Here is a 27130-nt window from a genome sequence, read left to right as displayed (position 1 = left end):
TGCTGTTCTTTTTAAATTTGTCTTCCTTTTTATTTATTCTGGTGTGTTAAAGAGCTTCTGTAAAAAGCCAAATTTTCCCCATGGACAAATTAAGTGCAATCCATAAACATTCTTTTTTTAAACTAATAGCCAAATTTTATATTTCTGCTTTAGAGATTTTCAGTGCAGTTAACGAATAATAATATATGAAACACCAACCTCTGCTTTCTTTAGTTCAGATAAAGCTTGCTTATGGTCTTCTTTCTTCTGATTGAGTGCTGCAGACTCCTCTTTTAAACGTGTAGTCTCCACTATTTAAAAAAAAAAATCAATGAGCACCTTTTCACGATGTGTAGGAATATTTATCTTTATATATACTAGTCATTATGCCCATTACAATAACGGGCGCTAGAACAGTAGTGCATAAACATTAGTAGGAACAGTCTATATTAAATGGCAAGGGACTTTGACCTCATTCTTTTTGTTGGTCGTATTTTTCTTTCTTTCAGCCTTTCTTTAGTTGATGTATACTTGCTGAGCTGACCATTCTTCGTGGGCTGCTGCTGTGTATTGTGTGTCTTTAATTTTCTGTGACAGTAATACTGTCTTGTATTTCCGCTGGCTTGTACGTCCGTAATATACCTTTAATTTTCTCTGGCGGTAATACGCGCGTGCGTGTTGGTAATATGCCTTTAATTTTCTCTAGACAGTAATACTGGCGTGTATGTGGCTGTAATATGCGTCACTGTATTGTGTACCTTTAATTTCCTCTTGCAGTAATACTGGTTTGTATTTCCATAAAACGCCTGTAACTTTCTCTGACAGTAATATCGCGCATCGCACTGTGCCCCGCGCATGCGCACTTCACAAGAAGACACACACACACGGACACCTGGACGCACACAGGGATTTTATTAAAGTGGATATGCTACCGTGGCTGTTCGTTTGTCCAGGATTTTAAAATCACCTGTAGCAAGCAAACCGTTTGACCTATTGATCTGAAATTTGGTACACATATACTACATGACGTCTACTATCCGCTTTCGGGGTGATGTTTGACCTCCAAGGTAATTCCTCTTTTTATTTTTAATTTATTTTATTGTAGAATCAATTCTCGGCAGCAGCCAGCAAAGGCGGCCGTGTGGCGCGTGCATACAGGCACAGTTCTCATCCCTATCACCTTCGCCGTCACCTCCCCTACCTCTTCATATCTTTAATCATTCTTGAGGCAGATTGAAGTCTAAGTTCCTGCTTAAGTGAAAAATTAAAGAAAACATACTAAGTAATTGCAACACAAACACTGACTTAATCAGTTTTAACGCGAAAAAGATGCCGATGAAAGAAGAGAAGAAGTGGGCCGATAGGGTAGAGAAAAGAAGAGCTGCTCAGGAAACAGCAAGAGCATCAACCTCTGAGCAAATGAATGCTAAATATACAGAGAAAGAGCATAAAAACTATGAATACTCAAGTCAAGTGCATTCACTGAACGTTTTCATGCAGTGCGCCATTACTGGTTACATAATAATTTAAAACTCCCAAATTCAGAACAGAATAAATGATATTAAAATTAACAGAGAAAAATTAATGAAAAACAAAAGCAACTCATATCAAAACCTATTATAAATGATGTTGATAACATCCTCAAGAATGAATATAATCTAGGAGTGTTTTAAATAAAGAGTATTGCAGGTTTCTTTTCAGGAAAATACAGCAGTTAAACCTTCACCCTTCCAATTTTTCCATTCCAATTCAATAAACTTTAACGCATAGTGCCTGTAAATGTAACTTTACATCTTTCTACCATTTATATTTTTTTTATTTGAAAAGTTGGAGCTAACAGAGTACAAGAGCCTCAATATTTACACCAACTCCATATTCATTATCTTGACATTAAGACATTTGCTAACAAATAACTAATGTGTTTTTTTTCTACCAAAATTTTATTTATATGATCAAAGAAAAAAAAAAAAAGATAACAGCAAGGAATGAGTATAAGAAATAACACTCCCTCAACTGCACTTGTCACCCACACCCTCACAAAAAATATATCAAATTATGTATCACACACTAGGAACAGTGATAAGGTTCAGCTCATCACACCACCACAACCAACAAAAGGAGCCACTGCATCAAAGACTTCTAAATATTAAAAGATTTCATCAGGAAAACAGCTAAATTCCAGTTTATTGATAAAATGTTTGATGCAGATAATAATTCAAGGTGAACAAAATTATAGAATTACAGCAGCCAGTTCCACCTATTTAATAGGTTTTTCATCAGAAGGTAAAGGATAATTTAGCAGTAAATGAGACCAAGTAGACAAACCTATTTTGCTGCAAAAAGAAAGGAAGGCCAGATAAGTCTAGTATAATATAACAAAGAGGAAATTATAAAAAAAACAGCATCAAATAAAATGAATGAGAAATTAAAGAACAGAAAGTCAAAACTGGAGGACCAAGCCAGACATGTGCATGAACATGCCACAAGCACAAGAAAAAAATAAAGAGATGAGAGTTGGGGGACGGACTAGCAGAATTTAGTTCAGTAGTCAAAAATGCCAGCAAGAATCAATGAAAACACCCATTTAAGTATAGTTTGCAAGGGATTGGAAACACTTTATTCATTTAATTAAAGTGAGTAAAAAGAGGAGTATGATTTCTCAGAGAATCTCTACTAGTTGTGAAGACTGTATATGATACAGCAGTGAGGATAATGCGAGATCATGTGCCAACAAAGAAGAAGGGAAGAAGTTTATAGGATGACTCGAGTAACAGAAAATGAAGCTTTTATAGTAGAGAATAGGAAGCTTGGCAGGTGGGAAACATGAGAATGACCTGAAAGAGACAATGTAAGATAGGCACCATAGGCCCTAAGTGCTAAAAGAATTTGCAGAAAAAAAGAAAAAAAAGAAGAGAAAGATTTCTCAATGACTTGGAATCAGAAGTATCAAATAGATCACCCAATGTGCTAATTCCAAAGTTCATTCAAGGAGACAGAAAACAGAAAAGGCAGGCATCGCTATTTGAAGAAGAAAAAGCTGCTAGGAGGGATAGGGTTCAGGTGTGTATTATTATACCCGGCAAAATAAAGAATCCATGCATCTCCAAAAAAAAAAAAAAAAAAAACAACCAACATGAGGTCTATAATTACTTAGATTTCAAACCATCTACTTTTATTAAAAAGCAGCTCCTTATTAATAAGCACATATACTGGCTAAAATGGTAACACATACTCTGATTACATGTTGTCTTGTTATTACATGCAGCCATGGTCAACAAATAAAAGAAATTAAAACTCTTGTAAGGCAAGCTAATAACTGAAGAAAACTATTTTTTTATTGCCATTAAAGGGGGCAACAGTAAGCATGCTTCTGAATTTCAAAGAGAAGCAAAAGTTGATTTGTTATGGTATTTCTGAAATAGCAGACAGAAAAATCACAGCATGCCATCTGACTAAACATGAAGTTGAGCGTGTTGGCATTAAATTAAGACCTTCATTTAAACAAAACCCTGCAGTCACAGCAGCTCCAGAGGGGATTGGGGATTTCTCAACCTTGTGAAAGTATGGCAATTTTAAGAAAAATGGGTTGTCATGAGAAAATCCACACACCTTTAATTCTTTTTTCATCTTCAGTAATTTTTTCAGTCCTTTTCAAATATTCCTCTTTTAATTCCAGTTGATACCTAGAAAACATATGAGGGGAAGAAAAGGACTAAATACTGCAGATATTCAAACTAGTTTCACCAATATCACAAAACGTGTAATGAAAAACACATGCGAACAATTAGTTAGACCTTTACCATAATTTCACTTAGTTACAACTAGAATGCCTGCATTACTTAAAGTATTTTTTTCTAAAATCAGCTGTCCATTTTTAATTTCAAAACTATGAAAACTTTTTCCAAATTAATGCCTTCAGTTGTAGATGTTTCTTTAACATAAGAAGAAGAAAAAAAAGACCCATGCAAACTGCCAATATCTTTTAAGCAAGTTAATATTTCTATTAGATAAGTTTATGAATCTTCCTGTTCTTAATCGAGGCACACAGGGCACATGGATAGTGGTGCTGCCTTGCAATAAGGAAACTGGGGTAAGCATCTCAGGTGCTCCCTGCATGGAGTTTGCATGTTCTCCCAGTGTCTGCATGAGCATCCTCCTACCAAAGACATGCAGGCTAAGATGGTAGTTGGTAACTGGCCAACGAGTCAGCAACCCTGCCCTGAGCAAGCAGGTTTTGGATGGTCCAAATGCCTGTAAAAAGCACTTTGAGCATTGGAAAGGTGATATATAAATAAAATATATTATTATTTTTATTAATAATAATGAACATTTTCAGTTTCAACTAAAAAAAAGTCTTGAATAATGTTGAAATACATTAGAATTTTAAAAAGTAACAGTTAATATATGCACATGTATTTATTAAGCAAAAATAAAATTATTGATAAGCTGATAAATTGGATCAGGGAAAGCACTGCAAAAGCAGTATCTACTCAAAATCTTACCAACTTTGCCAGAAAAAGCTATTCTTTATGTAGCTTTATTGTGCTATTTGATCTGAAAACTGTTTAGTGCTTTTCTGACTTGGCTTGATGCAGCAAGCAGTATTTTTGTGAATGTCTGCAGCTTAGCAACAAGACGACAGTAAATACTCATTTTTAACGTTTCTAGATCAAGGAATACTGGAGGGGTGGGTGATTTGATATCTTGTGCCTCTACCACAATCAACATTTGCCAGATATAAAGCTGTTTCTTAGTGACTAGATGTTGCCAGCTTGTCGCTAATCGGTCTTGACTGATGGCCTTGCTTGCTGGCTTCACCATCTAAAAATACTTGATGGCTTATCATGCTGCAAAAGGGCTTTAGGGAAATCGTACAATCATTCTTTTCATATTAAAAAAAACAAATTTACAGACTGTAAATTATTTAGTTCTGTGTTTTTTGTTAAATTTTTTGCTGCAAGTCATTTTTTCTTTTCCTTTTCTGATCTGACAACTGTGAGCTCAATAAAAGAACCCTTCAGACACAGCATGCTGAGTAGTCATTATAACACTACAGGACACCAGTTCTAAGTAAGTCTGGCCTCATTTAATCATGGATTTATCATACCAGAAGTGAAAAAAATGCCCTTAAATATACAAAACGGTCTTTATTCTACTGAAACAGACATAGTTTGTCTAGACATCGTACATAGTGAGCATTGCCCACAACAGAATTACAGTCACACATCTCTGGGAGGCTCCAGTTATGCAATCCTAATAGTTATGCACAGAAAGAACAGATCAAATGTATATAGCTTTCTGTTCAGCTAAAAAAAAAAAAAAAAAGAACATTTAAGTACACCCAGAGAACATTAAACTTCAGAAAAAGGGCATATGTGGAGGCAGGCTGCACAACTTCAGGAATCTGAATTAAAGTCCTAGCTCAGTTGTCATCATTTTGCCGTTTGCACGTAATAGTGTGTTTATACTCCCAGAGATCACAAATATTTGTATTAAGCGGTCTGCTGACTCGAATTTGCTTTGAATGATCAAGTTTCAGATGCATAAGCATGCATTAAACAGACTGCAGTACAATCTATAGTTGGTTCTTACATTGTGCCTGATGCTGTCAGGATGCTTAGTTGTTTTTAAATGTATCAAAGAAGATGCTGTCAATGATGAAACAAAACACAAACAAACATTTCAACACTTGTTTCTGGATATATGTTTAGATGCAGCTATGCTAAACAAGATAACAGTTTTCCAGAGAAAACCCTGGATGATTCCTGGATAAGAAATTTTAAATACTGATGCAAAAAAGCCAGGCAGGGATTAAAAACAAACAATTACTGGCTATAAGAAGCCAGAGACACACTGTATTACTGTTTAGCATATACTCTTACCTTGAAAATGAACTTGCCGATTACTACTGCAGATTTTATCACACTAGATTTAAGAACTGAAAATTGCTAATCAACAAAGCAATAGCTATTGTAGTTGCATCATTTATTGAAATAAATGTTGATATTAGATCACAGATCAAACAATTAAAGCCAGGTAAAACTTGCAACCCAGTACATGATGGTGGAAAAATCCTTGACCTCAACAATTAACAAGTTTCAGCAACAGCTGTTTCTCTTAAACAAACGTAATTATCAAAAATGAACGGATAATAATAATAAATTATTTATATATCACCTTTCCCATGCTCAAGGTGCTTCACAGAGTCTCATAAAGAAACAGCAAGTATATGTAACATAGGATACAGATGTTTCCTTAATAGAACATTAAAACAGATAGATACAGAATATACAAAGGCATTAAACCAGGGGTCGGGGAACTTTTTACCCATTACCCCAAAATTTGTTTATTTAAGTCACCGTTACCCCCATGATTTTAAAGGAAAAAAATCGTTTTTAAATTCAAATTATTTATTGAATCTGTTTTCAAATATAATATAAAAATAAAAGGATAAATAATGAAAAAATAAAAGGACAACATTCACTTGGTGAAATGGTGTTGTTTCATTTTTGAAACAATGACATCAAAATTAGGGCATTTTGATGTCAAAGCAATTTGAATATCGTCTGTGGGCTCCAATCTGTTTCTGTGTTTTGTTTTTATATTTAACAAAGCAGAAAACCCTTGCTCACAAAGGTAGGTTGTTGCAAAAGCTAGCAACTTTTTGACTGCCTCCTCATGTGCAATATTGAAAGCCTTTGCAGCTTTTGTCATCCAAAAATAAGACAAATCTGCTTTGTTTTTAAATTCCAAAATTGCCTCATTATTGCATCGTAATTCGAGAAGTGCCTCTGCCAATCCTTGAGGTTTTTCTGGTACATCAGCAATTTCACACTTAAAGGGATCTATAACCCAACTGACAGTATGTGAATCAATATCTGGAAAATAAGTTGAGAACCGCTCTTTGAGATTGGTAAGATGCCTTATAACTGTATCCTTGATGTTGTCGTATGTAATACTTTCACAATCTTCCAAAAACAAAGGTAATTTTGAAAAGGCTGCTATCTTGTTTTGTTCTACTTTCTGTCTCCAATATAAAAGCTTTGATCCAAACGCTGATATCTTTTCTCAGGCTGAAATTATGTGCAAAAACTTTTACTCCCGCCTACCAAATACAGTCTTATCAGTCGTTTTCAAAATTCAATGTAGATCGATGCAAAAAAAAAAAAAAGATTGCGATGTAAATAAATTATTTTTCTAATAGTCTTAACTGAATTTCCAAAAAAAAAAAAAAAGAAAATATGCATAAGGATTGAGGTGTGCTATGGAGCAAAAATGGTTGACGAAAACGTGATTAGTACGTTGTATCACCGGACACCAACAGTCGGCGCAATCATGATACCACATACGTATCACCGCCCACCAAAGTGATAATACAGTAATCCCTCCTCGATCGGGGGGTTGCGTTCCAGAACCCCCTGCGAAAGGTGAAAATCCGCGAAGTAAAAACCATATGTTCATATGGTTATTTTTTATATATTTTAAGCCCTTATAAACTCACCCACACTCTTATAAACATTTCCCTCACAATTATACAGCATAAACCCTTTGTATTCTCTTAGATATTAGGTAAGATTCATTGAAATTATGTATGTAAACACACTGTTTATATACATCCATCCATTTTCCAACCCGCTGAATCCGAACACAGGGTCACGGGGGTCTGCTGGAGCCAATCCCAGCCAACACAGGGCACAAGGCAGGAACCAATCCCGGGCAGGGTGCCAACCCACCGCAGTGTTTATATACAGTAAAACCTAAATATTATTTTAAAGATATCGAGCATCTCCGATATCCCATATGTTACAGCCATTACGACAGGCAGGCCACCAGCAATAAATACGTACAATGCAAGAAAAATTGTATACTGTACAGTAAAATGTGTGTGCAGTGATACTAAACTATGTACACGTAATAAGTACTGTACGCAGAAAATTAATTATGTTACTCACCAACAATGACACGGCGACTTGTCCGATAACGATGAGTTTCATTTTACTGAACCTAGGCGACTGTGTAGCACCGCAGTTGTTCTTCTTCTGGCAGTCTTCAATCCAGATCCCTAAAGCAGATTCCATCTGGACTATCGCCTTATTACATCCACTTACAACTCGTTTTGCGCCCTGGTTAAAGAACATTGCGGCCATAGATCTTATATTCTTTTCCTCCTTTTTAAATAAAAAAGAATCGTGGACTCATTGATTCCATAATTGGCGTCCTGCAGCAGTGTAGCTGTTCCCTTCCTTCAACATATCCAAAACTTTTACCTTTTCGGAAATCGTTGGCGCTTGGGCACGGCCCCTGAAGCAGTAGCAGGAGCACGTTGATGCTGAATGAGCGAGACGAGACTTCCTGGTTAACGCAGTGAGCCAATCAGCACACAGGAACTTAACTGCGTGCTCTGATTGGGTAGCTTCTCAGCCATCCGCCAATAGTGTCCCTTGTATGAAATCAACTGGGCAAACCAACTGAGGAAGCATGTATCAGAAGTAAAAAGGCCCATTGTCCGCAGAATCCCGCGAAGCAGCGAAAAATCTGCGATATATATTTAAATATGCTTACATATAAAATCCGCGATAGAGTGAAGCCGCGAAAGTCGAAGCGCGATATAGCAAGGGATTACTGCACAACATTGTCTTACCTTGATCGTCGAAGTTTTTCAGCAAAATATTGTAGCGAGTCTATTTGAGGCTACGGAGACAGGGTCTCAACGTGCAAAGGGGCGTGATGAATGCGCTCGAGTCGTCTCTCCCTGGTGTTGTCGACAGCGGTAGTGGCGCGATATAGGCGCTTTCAATTATTGTAGTCGCTGGCGGTGGTGGACTCGATGCGTCTCGTTCGGCTGCTCTGTGGCGAATCAATCTTCAGTATCTAGTAGAATTAATCTTTGGCCGTTCGCCGCCTCCTTTTAACGGAAGTGTGCCACCCACCTGCACAGTGTTACCGCTTTTGTGTTCGACGCGCGGTGAAGTTATAAATATTGGTTGCAATCGGACCGGGAGCTCACTCTACAAGATACCTTCGTTTAGATATGCCACTTTCGAGCGCATTAACAGATCAGGAAGAAAAATGTAAGTCGCAACAAAAAACAAGCTTTTTATTTATTTATGTACCTATGTCTTTACAGAGGTAAACTGAAAGAAGGGTTAGTGTGGGGCACAACAAGATTGCCAGAATCAGAGGACCGTAGTGGGCGAACAGGAGCCTAGCAATGGAGAAGGAAGGTCACAGATGTAGTCCAGTGCAAGGCCATTTAAAGCTTTGTAGGATAATAATAGAATTTTATATTCAATTCTGTAGGACACAGGGAGGGTATTATGAGCTCACTGATGCTGGTCCATCTTAGGTCTCTTACAGCAGAGTTTTGAATCAACTTGAGCTGTGATAAAAGATTAGAAGCAGCACCTGCCAGTAGGGAGTTACAATAATCGATGTGGGATGTAATAAAATCATGGACAAGTTTCTTAGCATTAGTAAAGGAGAGGAATGAGCGAACACTGGATATATTATGGAGCTGAAAGTAGGAAAGTTTCTTAATGTGGTTTATGTGAGCAGAATAAGAAAGGGAGGAACTCAAAAATGATACCAAGATTCCTTGCATCAGAAGGAGGTCTGTTGAGATTACCATCAAGAGTGACTGAGAAGGAGCTCATTTTCTTAAGTTGTGCTTTAGTGGCAATTTGCAGGAGTTCACTTTTGTTGCAATTTAATTTTAAAGAGTTCTGTTCTATCCAGGCAAGTTGTGAGCTGAGAAAGCCTTGATGATGTTTCACTTTTAACATTGGAATAGAGTTCAGTATCATAAAAATGTTAACCCAGTCTATAGCTACGAATAATATGGCCAAGGGGAAGCACATAGACACAGAAGAGCAAAAGCCTGAGGACAGAGCCCCAAGGAACTGCTTGTGTGACGGATGTTGCGCTGGATCTGCTGTTGCCAAGACTAACAAACTCTTACCTGTCAGTCAGATAGGACTTGAACCACTGGAGGGCAGTGCCAGAGATACTCAGAATGCTCTCCATTCTGGACAGTAGAATGTCATGTCTGAGTGTGAAATGCTGCACTAAGATCTAACAGAATTAATGTGCTGGTTTGTCCACAGTCTGCTGCTATAAGAAAATCATTAGTTACCCAAACCACAGCTGTGCCTTGAAACCACACTGAAAGGGTTCCATCAAATTATTAGAAACTAAGTAATTGATGAGTTGGAAGGCTACAACACGCTCAAGAACTTTTGCCAGAAATGGTAAGTGAGAAATAGGCCGAAAATTGTTAAGACTGTCAGCTAAGGAATCCATTCAGCCCAGGATTCCCGGACATTTTTCATTCCCGGGAATTAAACTGCTGTAATTCCCGGGAAAATGGGAACGGCCAAGCTTGCATATATAGCATGTAAAAGTGTAAAAATCGATCAAGAAATAACAGAGTTATAGTTGAAAATAATTAAGGTGGCGCCATTGCTGCAGCTTGCACTTCATCAGACAACAGCTTTGAACAGCAACTTGAAATTGCAATGCGTCAGTCTGTTGCATCCGCATTATCTGTGCCAAGAAACTTGCCATCACAGAATGATGACAAGAAACTGGATGCATCAGTAAAAGCACGGGCATTGTTTAGAACAAGTGTATCAGTATCTGATGATTGTGCCACCTACTGCAGTGTAGGCAGAGCGTGCTTTCTCAGCGGCTGGCGTACTTCTGCACGAAGGTGCGCTCTTGCCTGTACGACCGCACGCTGGACACGTTAATAATAATAATAAATTACATTTATATAGCGCTTTTCTCAGTACTCAAAGCGCTAGCCACACAGGGAGAAACAGGGAAGCAAACACACAGTCTTCCACAGTCTCCTTACTAAAAAGCAGCATCACTACCACTGCGCCACCTGTGAGGACGTTATGCTTTCTACGCTTTTATTACCACAACTAAAGATACATGTACTTATATGACAGCATGAACTGCTTGTAGATAAGGTTAGTCTTTTATTTGTGTCAACATATTGCAGTAGTTTTAGTAAAAATAAGTGTCGGTCATTCTAAAACCATTCACATGTGAGATGCCCGTGCACTGTGTCATCCCCGGGAGCCCGGGAATGAAATGCGGGATTCCCGAATTCCTGGGAATGGATAAACCCATCCGGGAATGGATTCCCTACTGTCAGCATCAAGACCAGACTTTTTTTTAACAGTGCGGTTAAAGAAGTGGTTTTAAACGTGACTGGCACAAAGCCAATGTCAAGGGATATATTTATTATTGTCATGACAGTCAGGGTTATGGCATGAAGGAAGGATGTGTGGTGGGGATGGGGTCCAATACACAGGTAGTAGGCCTCATCTTACAAAGCAGGTCACTAACAAATGCAGATTGGTGAAAATTTAGAAAAAGAGCTGGAGGGAGAGGGAAGACAGGGGAAGATATAAATGGACGATGAACTGATATTAGTTGAATAATTTACATCTTAATTTTATTGCAGAAAAAAATGGAGGAATTTTTCACAGACTTCAGTCCAGGAGGTAAGTGGGCCAGATGCAGGTTGTAGTAGTTTATGTCATGGCCATTTTCTATTATTCTGCCACATATTTCTTTTGCACTGTGTTCTTTCCTTTGGTCTGCTCTCCTTTGATAGGCAGCATACATGCTGAAGATAAAGTTGACAACTACGCATGATTGAAGCAGCAAGGAGTGCTACCGGAAATGGTTAAATATTTGTGGAACAAGTATGTATAGACCGTCTCCTAATGAGACTTGATGAAAGCCTTAATGTCCCCACTAATCCCCTGCACTGTATGACAAGTAATAGAATCTTGCTATTCAAAATAAAAACAGCACAACAGATCATTCATATAATTGGCAATTAAGCTCTTTAATAAAGTGTAGCTAAAACAAGAACTGATACTTATTTTACACATATTGTACACTGTACATGTACAATAAGCAAGTAGATTTGCTTGTTATCTTACTGTATATTTTTTTGTTTGCACAGTAAGCAAACCGAAATGACTATCTCGGTCATTAAAATGCTTTTAATCAAGCATTCAAAGCATTTCACCAGAATGGAGGGGAGTGCCACAGGTCTATAGTCAGTCTGTTTCATTCAGACTGCTTGGCGGCCTGGAGACCTTAGAACCTGTGGTGGTAATGACTGACGCTTTCCACAGTGCAGGTACAATACCACAGGTCAGAAACCAGTTAAAAAGCAAATAAAAATCTGGAGAGAGCTACTTAGAAGGACTATAAAAGCCAACCTGATATGCCACTTGGCCCCACTGCTCTTTTGGTTTTTTACCTGCCACAAACCTTTCTCCAACTTCAATTAAACTGAGCTCCTTCCCAGCAGTATTCCTGGTATTTGTTTGGCAAAATACAGAAAATCAAACTGTGCAAATTACTAAAATAAAGTCAAAATATATTTTTTTCTGATCTCATATAGAATCCTCAATAGTAGCAGCACATTGTTTTAATTTTTCATTGCACCTGAATTTCCAGTTATTAATAATGTGTCAAGAAATCGGCTTAAAAATAAATCCATACAACAAAAAGGAGAAAGTATTTTATAATATCAAAGGGAAAAAATGTCTATTTAAGCTAAATGTGAGTACAATGACAATGCACATAAGTGCTTGCCTGCTTTCTTAATACACAGTTGCTCACTATACAAATTAAAATGTCAAGAGGAAAAAGCTAATTGGCAGTATCTGAAGTTTCCTAAAATTGAAGTAAACGTCATTCATTCATTATTATCAAGAAATAATAAAATATTTAGCTGAGTTAGAGTATGCAGCCCAAGATAGCCTTTTTTTCACTATACTTTGTTAAAAATTAAAACAGCCATGTTTTACAATGCCTTATTTTCACTAGTACCATGGGTACTTAAAAAATACTTGAAAAAATAAGAAATTTTGTTCTATATTAAATTTACACGCCTATCAGAATTGCAATTGCCACAAAATGAGAATATCAAGTAGCAATGAAAATAAGGGTAGCACCAAACACAGTATACAGTACTCTATATCACAACATAATGATGAATATTAATATTATAAAAAAGAAGAATGACCTAAAATGAGAATTATCCACTTAAAAAAAAGTTATTTTTTTAACCAAATACAGTGTTTTGCATTTGAAATTTCTGCCTTTGCATCTAAATTCTGTATATTGTTGTATTTCCTATGATAATTTCAACAATTTGTCTTTGGTCCAGATCAAATACTATACAGGCAGTCCCTGGGTTACGTACGAGGTAGGGACTGTAGGTTTGTATTTAAGTTGAATTTGTATGTAAGTCGGAACAGGTACATTATTTTAATAAATGCTATTGTTGACCGACTGTAACCAAGTGCTCTGCCAATGAATGATGGAGTTTCACCTCTCTCTGACCTTTTTATTATTTCTACTTTATTTTCAATGGTGATGGTTTTTCTGTTCTTTACTGTATCACCAGCACTTGCATCAGATTTGTGTTTCAGAGACATTCTTGAAGGGTGAAGACAAAAGGTTAAGATGAGCTCTTCTGCACAGCACTGTACATGTTATCACAGCAGGAAGGCACCCGTCAACACGTCTGATGTACTGACAAGAGACAACTTCCTGCTATGTGCGTAACAGTACAAGCAGGCTTGCTATTGAGAATGAATGGGGGTGGTTCATCACCAGCCTATCTCACAGTCACCTCCACTACAGTATGCTCTCTGCAGTGTCTGCCCACCGAGAACTAATACGGTGCGGCCAAAGATGGGTAGTGAATCGCCCAAACCCAATTCAACAGGCAGCCATCCGAGGCACACTACAATGCTACCCCCGCCGCCCTGTTCAGCCACAACCTGGTCACCGCTTGCAGCATTACCAGCTGTGTGTGCTGGGCGGGCAGTGAAACACCCCCCTCCACTCCATCCAGCCTGCGTCCAGTCAGGAGCAGTAGCTGCGGTGGCATAGTGGGCGGGCAGCGAACCATCGTCCTGCACACGAACGATAGCTGTGGCCCCGGTGACTATGGACCACAGGTCACCGCTTGCCTCCGGGAGCCGCCCAAGTGACACTACACTGCGTGAGCAGTGAAATCGCCCCGCTCCAGCCACCGCTTGCAGCATCCCCAGGCCGAAGATGACGGAGCGGCAGTTACTGAGGTGCATGCGTTGCAGCTGCATCCTCGTTCGTAAGTCGTAGGTCGGATGTCCGTAACCTGGGGCCTCATGTATAACGGCGTGCGTAGAACTCACACTATAACATGGCGTAAGCACAAAAGCGGGAATGTGCGTACGCACAGAAAAATCCAGATGCAGGAATCTGTACGTACGCAAACTTTCACGTTCTTCCACTACATAAATCCCGATCAGCGTGAAAAGTAACGCACGTGCACGCGCCTTCTGTCCCGCCCCAACTCCTCCCAGAATTACGCCTCTTTGAATATGCAAATCAATATAAATCGCCTTCTGTGAAAAGACAATGGGAAAAGCACGGGAGAAAATATAAGAATTTCTGCGAATACCAAGTGGTGGCAAAGGAAAAATGTACTATTTGTTGGTTTAAACAGTGGTATAATCAACAAAAGGAAGTTGATCGAGTGACAGAGTGTTGAAGAAACTCGAAGGCTCAAGTTCGCAAAGTCGCACAGTGCCCGAAATAAAAAAAAAAAAATCACATATAAAAGTCGCTGTGAAAAGGCAAGTCGTAGCCCACCGTCTGAGTGTCATATGAAAGCTTATTAGGGTACAGACAAAAAAAATAGGCACACAGTGGGGAAAAAAGCACGAAATGTCAACTTTAATCTCGAAATTTCCACTTTAATCACGTAGTTTATTTTGTCATTAAAGTAGAACATCATAAACTTCATCTTAAAATCGTTTAATTTACTAGTTACTCAAATCCCATTGTAACTAAAGTGGCATGTTAAATGCTTTGTTCTGTATTTGATCTTCTATGTGCTCTATGTGTGTGAATCATTACCTGCTTTTTAAACGGGCTTTCTCTTTCTCCGACAGGACACATAATCCATTACATTCGTGAAATTACAGCTCTCTGAATAATTAAAATACTGAGATGTATACGTGATATCTTTTTAATGATGATAGGAGTTAAAGCATGTTATTAAACATGGGAACACGGTGGCGCAGTGCTTGTTCATGTCTCACACAAGAGGCTTGCTGCGCCATGCGCGACCTTCAATGAAATAATTTATCACAGCAGTACTGTCTCTTTCAAACGTACTAACCTCCAATTCCTGTCCTTACTTTTCTTTCTCCAAAAACCCAATCGCCACACAATCAGCTATGTAATAGACGTGAAGCCATCTGTAAGCTTAGAACACCGATTCTTCAAACATTGAAGAGGAACCACTCCATGAGATTTCTCAATTTTTTTATTTTTAATAACTCTGCAAAAACCTCAAGTAAACTTTTTTCACGTTGTCATTATGGGGTGTTGCGTGCAGAATTCCGAGGAAAAAAATGAATTTAATCCATTTTGGAATAAGGCTGTAATATAACAAAATGTGGAAAAAGTGTGAATACTTTCCGGATGCACTGTATATATTATACACACACACACACACACACACACACACACACATATATATACAGTATTATATATATATATATATATATATATATATATATACACACACACAGTAATCCCTCGCTATATCGCGCTTTGCCTTTCGCGGCTTCACTCTATCGCGGATTTTATATGTAAGCATATTTAAAGATATATCGCAGATTTTTTGCTGGTTCGCGGATTTCTGCGGACAATGGGTCTTTTAATTTCTGGTACATGCTTCCTCAGTTGGTTTGCCCAGTTGATTTCATACAAAGGACGCTATTGGCAGATGGCTGAGAAGCTACCTGGCTTACTTTTCTGTCTCTCTTGCGCTGACTTTCTCTGATCCTGACGTAGGGGGATTGAGCAGGGGGGCTGTTCGCACACCTAGATGATAAGGACGCTCGTCTAAAAATGCTGAAAGATTATCTTCACGTTGCTATCTTTTGTGCAGCTGTTTCCTCAAATGACATGCTGCACGGTGCTTCGCATACTTAAAAGCTCGAAGGGCACGTATTGATTTTTGATTGAAAAACAAACTCTGTCTCTCTCTCTCTCTCTCTTCCTGCTCCTGACGGAGGGGGTGTGAGCTGCCGCCTTCAACAGCTTTGTGCCGCGGTGCTTCGCATACTTAAAAGCAAACAGCCCTATTGATTTGTTTGCTTTCCTCTGTCTTTCTGACAGTCACTGCTCCTGACACGCACTCCTTTGAAGAGGAAAATATGTTTGCATTCTTTTAATTGTGAGACGGAAATGTCATCTCTGTCTTGTCATGGAGCACAGTTTAAACTTTTGAAAAAGAGACAAATGTTTGTTTGCAGTGTTTGAATAACGTTCCTGTCTCTCTACAACCTCCTGTGTTTCTGCGCAAATCTGTGACCCAAGCATGACAATATAAAAATAACCATATAAACATATGGTTTCTACTTCGCGGATTTTCTTATTTCGCGGGTGGCTCTGGAACGCAACCCCCGCGATGGAGGAGGGATTACTGTATATATATATATATATATATATATATATATATATATATATATATTACTGTATATATATTATATTGTCACGCTTGGGTCACAGATTTGCACAGAGACACAGGAGGTTGTAGAAAAAAGGGAACTTTATTCAAAGCCTCTCTTTTCAAAAGTTTAAACGTGCTCCATGACAAGTCAGAGATGACAGTTCTGCCAGGAGCAGAGAATGTCTGAGAGAGAGAGAGAGAAGGAGAAGCAAGCAATCAATTTAACAAACTGAAAGAAGCCCGTGCAGGCTTTTTAAGAAGGCGGAGCACCGCGCGAGAGGCATATTACACAAAAGAGCCAGCCAGAAAGGAAAGGAGGAATGTGAAGGTAGTCTGTCCATGTTTCTTAGGGGTTTTTCTAGGGGCGTCTGTATTCTCTAGGGGTAAAATCAGCTTCGCAGCTCACACCCCCTCCCTCAGCTTTATTCACGTTTCTGTGAATCAAGCGATCTTCCAGACCAGATTCAAACAGACATGACAGGACATCAGCATTAATATGCTCAGAGCCAGGTCGATGCCTGACTACAAAACTGTAAGATTGTAATCCCAAGAACCATCTCATGAGACGGGAGTTTGTATCCTTTTGACAGTATAGCCATTGAAGTGGAGCATGATCAGTTACTAATGTGAAATTTCGTCCCCATAAGTAATAACGTAGTGCTTCTATAGCCCATTTACTCGCCAAACATTCTTTCTCAATAGTTGAATAATTGCATTCTCTGGGGAGTAATTTCCTACTCAAGTATGTGATAGGGTGTTCTTCCCCATCAAAAACCTGGGATAGGACTGCGCCTACTCCGAATGCACTTGCGTCCGTCTGTAGTATAAAATCTTTAGAGAAATCGGGATTTCGCAACACTGGATAAGAAGACAGAGCGGTTTTTAAATCCGAAAAGGAGCGTTCGCAAGGTTCTGTCCATACAATAGGGCTGCTTTTTCTTCCTTTAGTAAGCTCTGAGAGGAGCAGCCCTATTTGCAAAGTCAGGGATGAATCTTCTGTAGTAACCAGCTAGCCCCAGAAAAGCGCGCACCTGTTTCTGCGTTTTAGGATGTGGGTAAGCGAGCACCTCCTCTATTTTCCTTAATTGTGGACAAAGTAAACCTCTGCCCATGGAGTAACCTAGATAATGAGTCTCAGACATACCTAGTTTACATTTCTTAGGGTTAGCAGTCAATCCAGCTTGTTTCAGGCTATCAAGGACAGCCTGGAGACGTTCTAAATGCGAATGCCAATCATTGCTGAAAATCACTACATCATCAAGATATGCCCCAGAATATTCACAATGTGGACGCAGTATCTGATCCATCATTCGCTGAAACGTTAGAGGGGCCCCATGAAGACCAAACGGGAGTCTTGTAAATTCATAAAGTCCATCAGGAGTCGCAAATGCTGTTTTCTCACAACTGTCAGCCTCTAGAGGCACCTGCCAATAACCCTTGGTGAGATCTAGCGTGGAGATATAAGTCGCCTGACCCAGTTTTTCCAACAGCTCGTCTACTCGGGGCATTGGGTAAGCATCAAATTTAGAAACCTTATTCAAGCGCCTAAAATCGATACAGAAGCGAACCGAACCGTCTTGCTTAGAAACTAACACGACCGGACTACACCAGTCACTTTTACTTTCTCGAATTACACCTACCTCCAGCATCTTCTTGACTTCTTCACGCACAATATTTCTTCATGCTTCCAGGATTCGAAACGGCCGCATCTGTACCCAAACACCGGGTTCAGTGGTGATTTTATGTTCTGCTAAACTAGTGACGCCTGGCAAGTCTGAAAAAACATCAGTGTTCTGTTCTATCAAGGTTAATAATTCTGTCTTTTGTGAACCAGTCAAATCGTTACCAATGACAACATCAGTCTGAGGAACAGCAGCCAAGGAAGTGTAAACCCCTTGTCGGTCGTGCCATTTCTTTAAGAGATTAATGTGTAAAATTTGGAATGGTTTTCGCCGGCCTGGTATTCTAACCTTGTAATTTACTGGTCCCATACACTCCTCGATAACTGCCGGGCCCTGCCATTTAGCTAGGAATTTGTGCAGGTCAGACGGTACCAGTACTAAAACACAATCGCCGGGTTTGAATTCGCGAAGCTGACTGCATCTATCATAAAGACGTTTTTGTGTTTCCTGTTCTCATTGTTGATGCTCCACAGCAATAGAAGAAAGTCTAGAAATTCTATCTTGTAAGGAAACTACTCGCTCTGCAAAACTCTCCCCGAGAGATGTTGTTTCATGTCCTATCCATTCTTCTCGTACAACATCTAGGATGCCTCTTGGGCGCCTGCCAAATAACAGCTCGAATGGACTCAAACCAGTGGATGCTTGCGGCGATTCCAGCACCTACATAACATAACAAAAGGCAGGACGGTGTCCCAAGTTGTGGGATCATTATGAGCAACTCTTCTGATCATTTGTTTTAAGGTTTTGTTAAACCGTTCAGTCAAACCATCAGTCTGTGGATGGTAAACGGTGGTGCCCAATTTCTTAATAGCGAATCTATTACACAATTGTTTCATCACATGATAAGTAAAAGGTGTGCCATGGTCAGTCAAAATTTCCCTAGGAGTGCCAATACAAGTAAAAATCACGCACAGAGCTTTGGCTACTGCGGAGGAGTTGGCCTTTTTCAAAGCAGCTACTTCTGGATATCGCGTTGCATAGTCAACTAACACCAGCATATATTGGTAACCATTTTTAGTCTTAGGCAAAGGGCGTACAATATCTAATCCCACCCTCTGAAAGGGGACATCCAAAATAGGCATAGGGCAAAGGTGAATTAATGTCCTTGATCCTAATTTGGAACCCATGGTTTACCCATTGTTATTCCCCTATGGGGATCAAAGCTGGGGAATTGACATACCTTTGCAAAAGAGCCCACAAGCTTTATTAACTTTAGCAAACCAGTCACGCAATCCTAGATTTAGAGTCACTCAAATGCAATACTACGGTTACCGTCTTTCCATCAGAGAGGATTTTAACCCCTTCTTAAATGCTGGCCGCTTTACACAGCAATATATAGTTGATGCATATGTAAAAACAGAAGCCAACAGACTCAATCATATACGTCAAAATCAGCCTAAATTGCGCGTTGAAAAATACTCGGGATTAATGGATCATTTACTTAATGAAGCCAATGAAGCAGGCCTGAGTCCTGGAAAAATGTATATTTTGCCTTCTTCATTTGCAGGTAGCCCCAGAAACATGCTACAAAATGATCAAGATGCTATGGCAATTGTCAGAAAATATGGAAAACCTGATCTTTTTATTACAATGACATGCAATCCCAAATGGGAAGAGATTGTACATAACCTACAACATCGTCAAACTGTTGATGGACAACCACATTTGGTTGCAAGAGTATTTCACCTAAAACTGAAAGCTCTAATCGATGATATCTGTAAAAAACATATTTTTGGAGTCCTAAAAGCAATGGTCTACGTGATAGAATTTCAAGAGAGAGGTTTACCACATGCTCACATACTTCTCATTCTTAAAGAAAGCTGTAAACCAAAAAACGAAGAACTGAAAGATAAAATTGTCTCTGCTGAAATCCGTAATATAGAAATCACTCCTCGCTTACATGCAATTGTAACAAAACATTTGATTCATGGACCATGTGGAGCACTCAATCCTAATTCTTCATGTATGACAAATGACAAATGCTCTAAGGATTTCCCAAAGGAATTCCAAATAAAAACTATTGCTAACAGCAATGGCTATCCAAAGTACAAGAGAATAAATACAGGCCAAAGTATAATTCTTAACGGAAAGAAAATTGATAACAGTTGGGTTGTACCATATAATCCTTACCTAGCCTTGAAGTACAATTGCCACATTAATGTTGAAGTTTGCGCATCCGTGAAAAGTGTCAAATACCTTTTTAAATATGTGTACAAAGGTCATGATTGTGCTAATGTTGTCATTCAAGAACAAGGTACTTTGAATCACGATGAAATTAAGACCTTTATTAATTCAAGGTATGTCAGCGCTCCAGAGGCAGCATGGCATTTGAATAGGTTTGAAATGCATTATCAATCACATACCATCCATAGATTACCATTGCATCTGCCTGAAGAACAATTAGTGTTTTTCAACCCAAATGACATTACCACAGCAGTACAGAGAGCTTCAAACCGTGATACTCAATTGACAGCTTGGTTCAAATTAAATCAACAAAATGACGAAGCAAAGAACATATTATATTCTGACATCCCTTTGCACTATGTGTTTGACTCTGAAAATTGTAGTTGGAAATTACGTCAACGTGGTGCAGAAAAAGTTATTGGACGAATGTATTCTGTCAATTTTACATCAGATACAGAGCGCTACTGTCTGCGTCTACTATTGCTGCATGTTCCGGGTGCAGTATCCTTTGAAGATCTGAGGACAGTACATGGAAATGTCTATCCCACTTTCCGAGGGGGTGCAAAAGCTAAAGGACTTATTAACGATGATCAAGTGTAGGAAAACACTATGGAAGATGCTGTCCAATTCACAATGCCTAAACAAGTTAGGGAATTATTTGCATATATCTGCGTTTTTGCATCATTACAAAATATGAATGACCTTTTCCTAAAATATGAGCAATACCTCATTGAGGATTTAGTTCACAAACATAAACAACACAATGATGATTGCACAATATGTCGTAACATCGCACTTAAAGAAATATCCAACATTCTGCTACTACATGGCAAAACCTGTGAAGATTTTGGATTTCCTTACACAATGCCAAATACTGATCTACTTTCGAATATGTATGACAAGGAATGTCAAAAACACACAGCTGAACAAATGGAGAAAACATTAAACAGAGAACAAAAATCAGCTTTACAAAAAATATTGTCTGCAAGCAAAAATGACAACCTTTGCCACCGTTGTTTTTTCTTGGATGGTCCAGGTGGTAGTGGTAAAACCTATCTTTACAAAACCCTTCTCAGCACAGTTCATGGAGAAGGTAACATTGCACTCCCTGTAGCCTCCACAGGTATAGCAGCCAATCTTCTTGAAGGTGGAAGAACATACCACTCTCAGTTCAAATTACCTATTCCAATACTTGAGAACTCAATATCAAATATGCGCCTCAATTCTGCTGATGCTGAAAATGAGATCATCTACAGTACTCATTTGGGATGAGTGTACTATGGCCCCCTCTATAGCTCTTGCAGTGGTCGACACATTGCTCAAACAAATAATGGATAACCACAAACCTTTGGAGGAAAAGTTTTCTTACTTGGTGGAGATTTTCGGCAAACACTTCCCGTGGTTCCTCATGGTGACCGGACAAAAATTGTCGAAGCATGTATAAAATATAATAAACTGTGGCAAAACTTCCAAGTACTTAACCTTACAAAACAATATCCATTCAGTCGACACTGAATTCAGCAATTGGTTGATCCAAGTTGGCAATGGTGATACACCACACACTGACGGTTTGCCTGAAGACATAATTGAAATCCCTTCAAAAATTTTATGAACAGGAGATATCGTCAAAAGACTTATTTGGAGAAAGAATTCCTGTTGCTGAAGTCTCAAAGATAGCAAAAAAATCTATTCTTTGCCCAAAGAACTCTGATGTTAATACCATAAATGAAGAGGTCCTAAACATTTTGGAAGGAGATACTGTGACATTCCTCAGCACAAACTCATTTGATGACTCAACTGAGGAAGATATGCAGAACTATCCTATTGAGTTTCGTAACGAGCTAACTCCAACAGGAATGCCGAGGCATAAACTGAACCTTAAAAAGGGAGCAATAATTATGCTCCTTAGGAATATAAACACTAAAAGAGGATTGTGCAATGGAACCCGCCTCTTTGTTAAAGACTTGAAAAGAAACCTCATCATTGCTCAAGTAATAACAGGTTCAGCTGAAGGGGACATTGTCTTTATTCCCCGTATTGATTTGGCTCCATCCTCTACTAATTTACCCTTTACCTTAAGAAGGCGACAATTTCCAGTTACATTAGCCTTTGCCATAACAATTAATAAAGCTCAGGGGCAAACCTTAGAAAAAGTTGGCATTTACTTGCCAGAACCAGTATTCAGCTACGGTCAGTTATATGTTGCATTATCAAGAGTTAGAAGTTTTCAAGATGTTGTTGTCAAGGCTGTAGATGGTCCTGAACAAGGCAAACTGTTGCCAAACTCAGACAGAATATTTACAAGAAATGTTGTCTATAATGAAATTTTATAGAAAAATTTCATGAGGTAAAAAAATAAATTTTTTTCCTAAATATCTTCTTCAGATATTGTGTATTACAATGTTACAAAGTTACATTTCTATTTTATTTTTATTATTATTTTACACTACTGTTCTAGCACCCATTATTGTAACGGGCTTAATGTCTAGTATATTATATATATATATATATATATATATATATATATATATATATATATATATATATATATATATATATATATATATACATATACACACACACACATACACACACACACACACACACACACACACAGAGAGAGAGAGAGAGAGACAGAGAACAGCAGATATTCACAAACCTAATCGCAAGAAATTTAATAATGTTTAATTATATCATATTTATGCAGTTACTAATATTCAGTCTACTCATAAATGAGCAAATTTTTAAAATATTTTTACTATAAATACCACTTCATTTGATTGTTATAAATTACTGTCTAAAACTATATTTTTACTTTTAAATCCATATAAAATGTTTGCGTTGGGTAAAAACTCACCTTAAGAGTTCATTCTTAAGCTTTTGTTCATAAGCATCTTCTTTATTTTTTATCATCAGCTCTTTCTGTCTTAGAGAGTCCTCCTTAATCTTATTCTTGTCTTCTAGAATTTTGCAGTTCCTATAATGTACAAAAAAGCTTGCATTATAAGCATATACACCAGATCAATACACTGAACCTTAATGTATCAAGACCAACACTCATTCTGAGAAAGGAACAAGCTAACGATTCTAAAAAGAAAATGCTCCCAAATCTGAAACCATCTAATTAATTTACCCAGTCTCTCTGTTATGATCTCTGATTAAAAAAAAAAAAAATTACTATCCAAAGCTTCTTGCTAATTGTATAAAGATTGCAGAGATCTGACAGGCTCTAAAGTTTGTCTTTTGAGTTTCATACACTTTAACAAAGTTTAAAAATTATTTATAATTTTCCATAAGACCATTTTGTCTTTCTCTTGGGCTCTACCATTTTGTAGACCCTGTTTCTGTGACATGTACTCTAGTTGTTGGGGGTGTGTCCTCTGAGGTCATGAGCCTAACCTATTTAGGCCAAAGATTTAAAGGTCAGCTCGAGCGGCCATGTTTTATCAGTTTTACGAATAAACCCCTAATTTTCTTTCCCAATTCAAAATTTGGTATTCTGAACTTTAGATCATGTTTGGTACTGCCAAAATACAATACCATTTATTTTTGTATAGCCCAAAATAACACAAGAAGTGCCGAAACTGGCTTTAACAGGCCCTGTTTTTGACAGCCCCCCAGCCTTGACTTCAAAGAGGACAAGAAAAAACTTCCAAAAAAAACACTTTCTACGAAAAAATGGAAGAAATCTCTGGGAAAGGCAATTCAGAGAAAGAGAGCCCTTTCCATGTATGTTGGGTGTGCAGTGGGTATCAAAAATTGGGTAAATACAATACACAGAACAGAATGCAAGTAATCATTAAGACAATATAATACAATAATACAATAGTAATAGTACCAGTACAGAGGAACTTGCAAGAATAGATTATCACATAATAGGATTCCGATTTGTTCAGAGTCCTGGAGGCCTCAGCCATCAAACTGCCTACTGGCCATTTCAAAGTTAAGACAGTATTGGGCCGGCCAATGTGATGAAAGGACCCTTCTATCCAATGTTTCCAGTGCTCCTCTATCAGAGAGGACTTTCCCTTAGAACAAAAAATCTTTGATTCCCAGTTGTTGACTTTTGCTTCATTCTCTTTGACATTGACTCCTAGGTTTAGTTTTGGTTGTGGCTGAAAAAGCTGTTTCAACTTTCCATTACCAAAAATTGTCATAAATCTCGTCTCCTGGGGCCTCATGTACAGTATAAACGGTGTGTATGCGTACTCCCGTTTCCACGCTCACATCGCGATGTATAAAAACTAAACTTGGCGTAAAGCCATGCACATTTTCACGCTTGCTCAATCCCTTGCGTACGCAATTCTCTGATCGGTTTTGCAAACTGGCAGCACCCAGAGTCAAAGCAGTGCTACTGTTCCTGTGTGGTTTCTCTTTAGTTTTTAGATCCACATCCCTGACGCGGCTTTATCATATACACTGAAATTAACCAGATATTGTTTATTAGTTTAAGGCATCTCATTGTAATCAACTTGTAACCATATAATAGAGCACTGAATAGCCAAACTATTCTAAATACCATCACTGCTTTAGTGTTGTTATTCCCAGTGCACCACTGAGTATTTAACCCACTGTATCTGAAAGTGGAATCACAGCTGTACAGCAGCTGATTGGATTAATCGGTATACAGATTTTTGCACACGCTGTCTCAGCTATGCGCGATATTTGAAATGTTCCCATACGCCAAATGCTTCAGAGCCTTTCCAGTAGGGACATCGCAGTTCAGAAACAGTTTCATCCCAAGTGCTCTAAATAAGTACAATCACCTCACTGTAAACTTGCACTACAGTTATAATATTGCACAACCCGAGTTACTTTAAAAAGCACGTATTTACAAATGATGACGACTAGCTTCTAAGTCGATTTAGATTTCCAAAAGCTATCTTCTTGGAGCTCTTGATGTCATTTTTAAGATCAAATGCAGAAAAGCATGTTTATTACATTATACAGATGTTTTAAACTTCATTAAAATAATGTATATTGTTAATAATTAAACATGTGAGGACACGGTGGCGCAGCACTAGCAACGACCTGGCGCCCTGTTCAGGGATTGTTCCTGCCTCGCGCTGTATGCTTTCTGGGGTTTGCGTGACCCTGGATGGATAGACAGATGGAATAATTAAACATGTACTACGAAGATATTTCAATGTTTCATAAAAGTTTTGAAGAATCTACGTTCTAAACTTACAGATGGCTTGGCATCTATTACAGAGCTGATCGTGTGGCGATTTGTTACTTGGAGAAAGAAAGACAGGAATTGGAGGTTAGTACGTTTGAGAGAGACAGTACTGCTGCAGTAAATTATTTCATCGATGGTCGTGCACGGCGCAGCAAGCAACTTGGGGGAGGCAGAAACAATATCTAGACAGGGCGCCAGCTCATCACCAAAATGCGCCACCGTGTCCCCATCTTTAATAAATGCTTTAATTCCTATCATTATGAAAATATCAAATATACCTAATATTTAAATTGGTCAGAGAGCTGTAATATCATGAATGTAATGTATTTTGTGTCCTGTCGGCGGAAGAGAAAGCCTGTTTAAGAAGCACGTAGTGATTCACACACATAGAGCACATAAAAGAACACATAGAAAGAAGCATTTAATGTGTTACTTTAGTTATGATGAGATCTGAGAACCTAGTAAATTAAACGATTTTAAGATGAAGTTTAGAACGTTCTACTTTGATGACAAAATAAAGTACATGATTAAAGTGGAAATTTGGACATTTTTTTCAACTGTGTCCCTATTTTGTTTTTCTTTTCTCTGTACCCTAATACGCTTCCATATGACACTCAGACAGTGGGCTACTACTCACCTTTTCACGGCGACTTTGATATCTGTCCGCTACTTATTTATTTCGGACACTTTGCGACTTTCTGAACTTGAACTTTCGAGTTTCTCCGCCACTCTGTTACTCGATCAACTTCCTTTTGTTGCTTATATCACTGCTTAAACCAAAAAATAGTATGTTTTTCCTTGCCTCCACTTGGTATTCACTGAAATTCTTCTACTTCCCCCGTGCTTTTGCCATTGTCTTTTCACAGACAGCTGAGCTTAAGGGCTATTTATATTGATTTGCATATACAGTACAAAGAGGCCTAATTGTGGGAGGAGTTGGGGAGTGGCAGCAGGCACGTGCGTTACTTTTCATGCTGACTGGGATTTATGGGGCGGAAGAATGTGGAAGTTGGAGTATGCACAGATTTATGCATCTGGATTTTTTTGTGCGTACACACTTTTCCGCTTTACGCACGGTGTTATGCATGAGGCCCCTGGTCATCTCTAATGACCTCTAATAAACTATTTGGAATTGACTTTTTGTCAATATCGCATTGAATTTTGATTCCATGTTTGGAGTTACATCGTGAAATGTAATGTATAACTGCCTGTGAGTGAGTATCGTTTCTTTCTCTGTAATAAATAAACCGACTTTTTCGAATGTTTTTTTCTGTGATTTGTTAATTGTCATAGCAATAACTATTATAAAACGGGAAACTGTAAACTTTTTAATAGGAATGGCATATCAAGATCTCCTTTGGTGTCTAATGTTATCTGCGTAAGATGTACTACATTACCTTTCTTGTTGCCTGTTAAAATTTTACACGCAATAACATTATGATACATCCTTCTTTCAACAGTAATTCAGCCGGTGGAAGACTAGACTGTGTTAACAGTTGTAGATATTCTACAGGATATTGTAAGTTGATGTTTTCATCTTGCGCAGAGTCACCACCA

General features: G+C 38.4%; 1 protein-coding gene across 5 annotated transcripts in view; it reads right to left on the bottom strand.

Annotated features, from left to right (window-relative positions):
• The window catches only part of ofd1 (OFD1 centriole and centriolar satellite protein), a 151520-nt gene that overhangs the window by 77235 nt on the left and 47155 nt on the right, over nucleotides 1-27130 (bottom strand). For all 5 annotated transcript variants that reach the window (XM_028800841.2, XM_028800839.2, XM_051927213.1 and 2 more), the window contains 3 exons: nucleotides 23252-23371; nucleotides 3589-3662; nucleotides 199-290 (listed from right to left, as the gene is read on the bottom strand). In XM_028800841.2, coding sequence (XP_028656674.1) covers nucleotides 199-290; nucleotides 3589-3662; nucleotides 23252-23371 — 286 coding nt within the window. The remainder of the gene's footprint in view (nucleotides 1-198; nucleotides 291-3588; nucleotides 3663-23251; nucleotides 23372-27130) is intronic.

The sequence above is a fragment of the Erpetoichthys calabaricus genome, chromosome 4 (genome assembly GCF_900747795.2).
Source record: "Erpetoichthys calabaricus chromosome 4, fErpCal1.3, whole genome shotgun sequence".
Classification (NCBI taxonomy): domain Eukaryota; kingdom Metazoa; phylum Chordata; class Cladistia; order Polypteriformes; family Polypteridae; genus Erpetoichthys; species Erpetoichthys calabaricus.
This window is presented reverse-complemented; position numbering and strand designations above follow the sequence as displayed.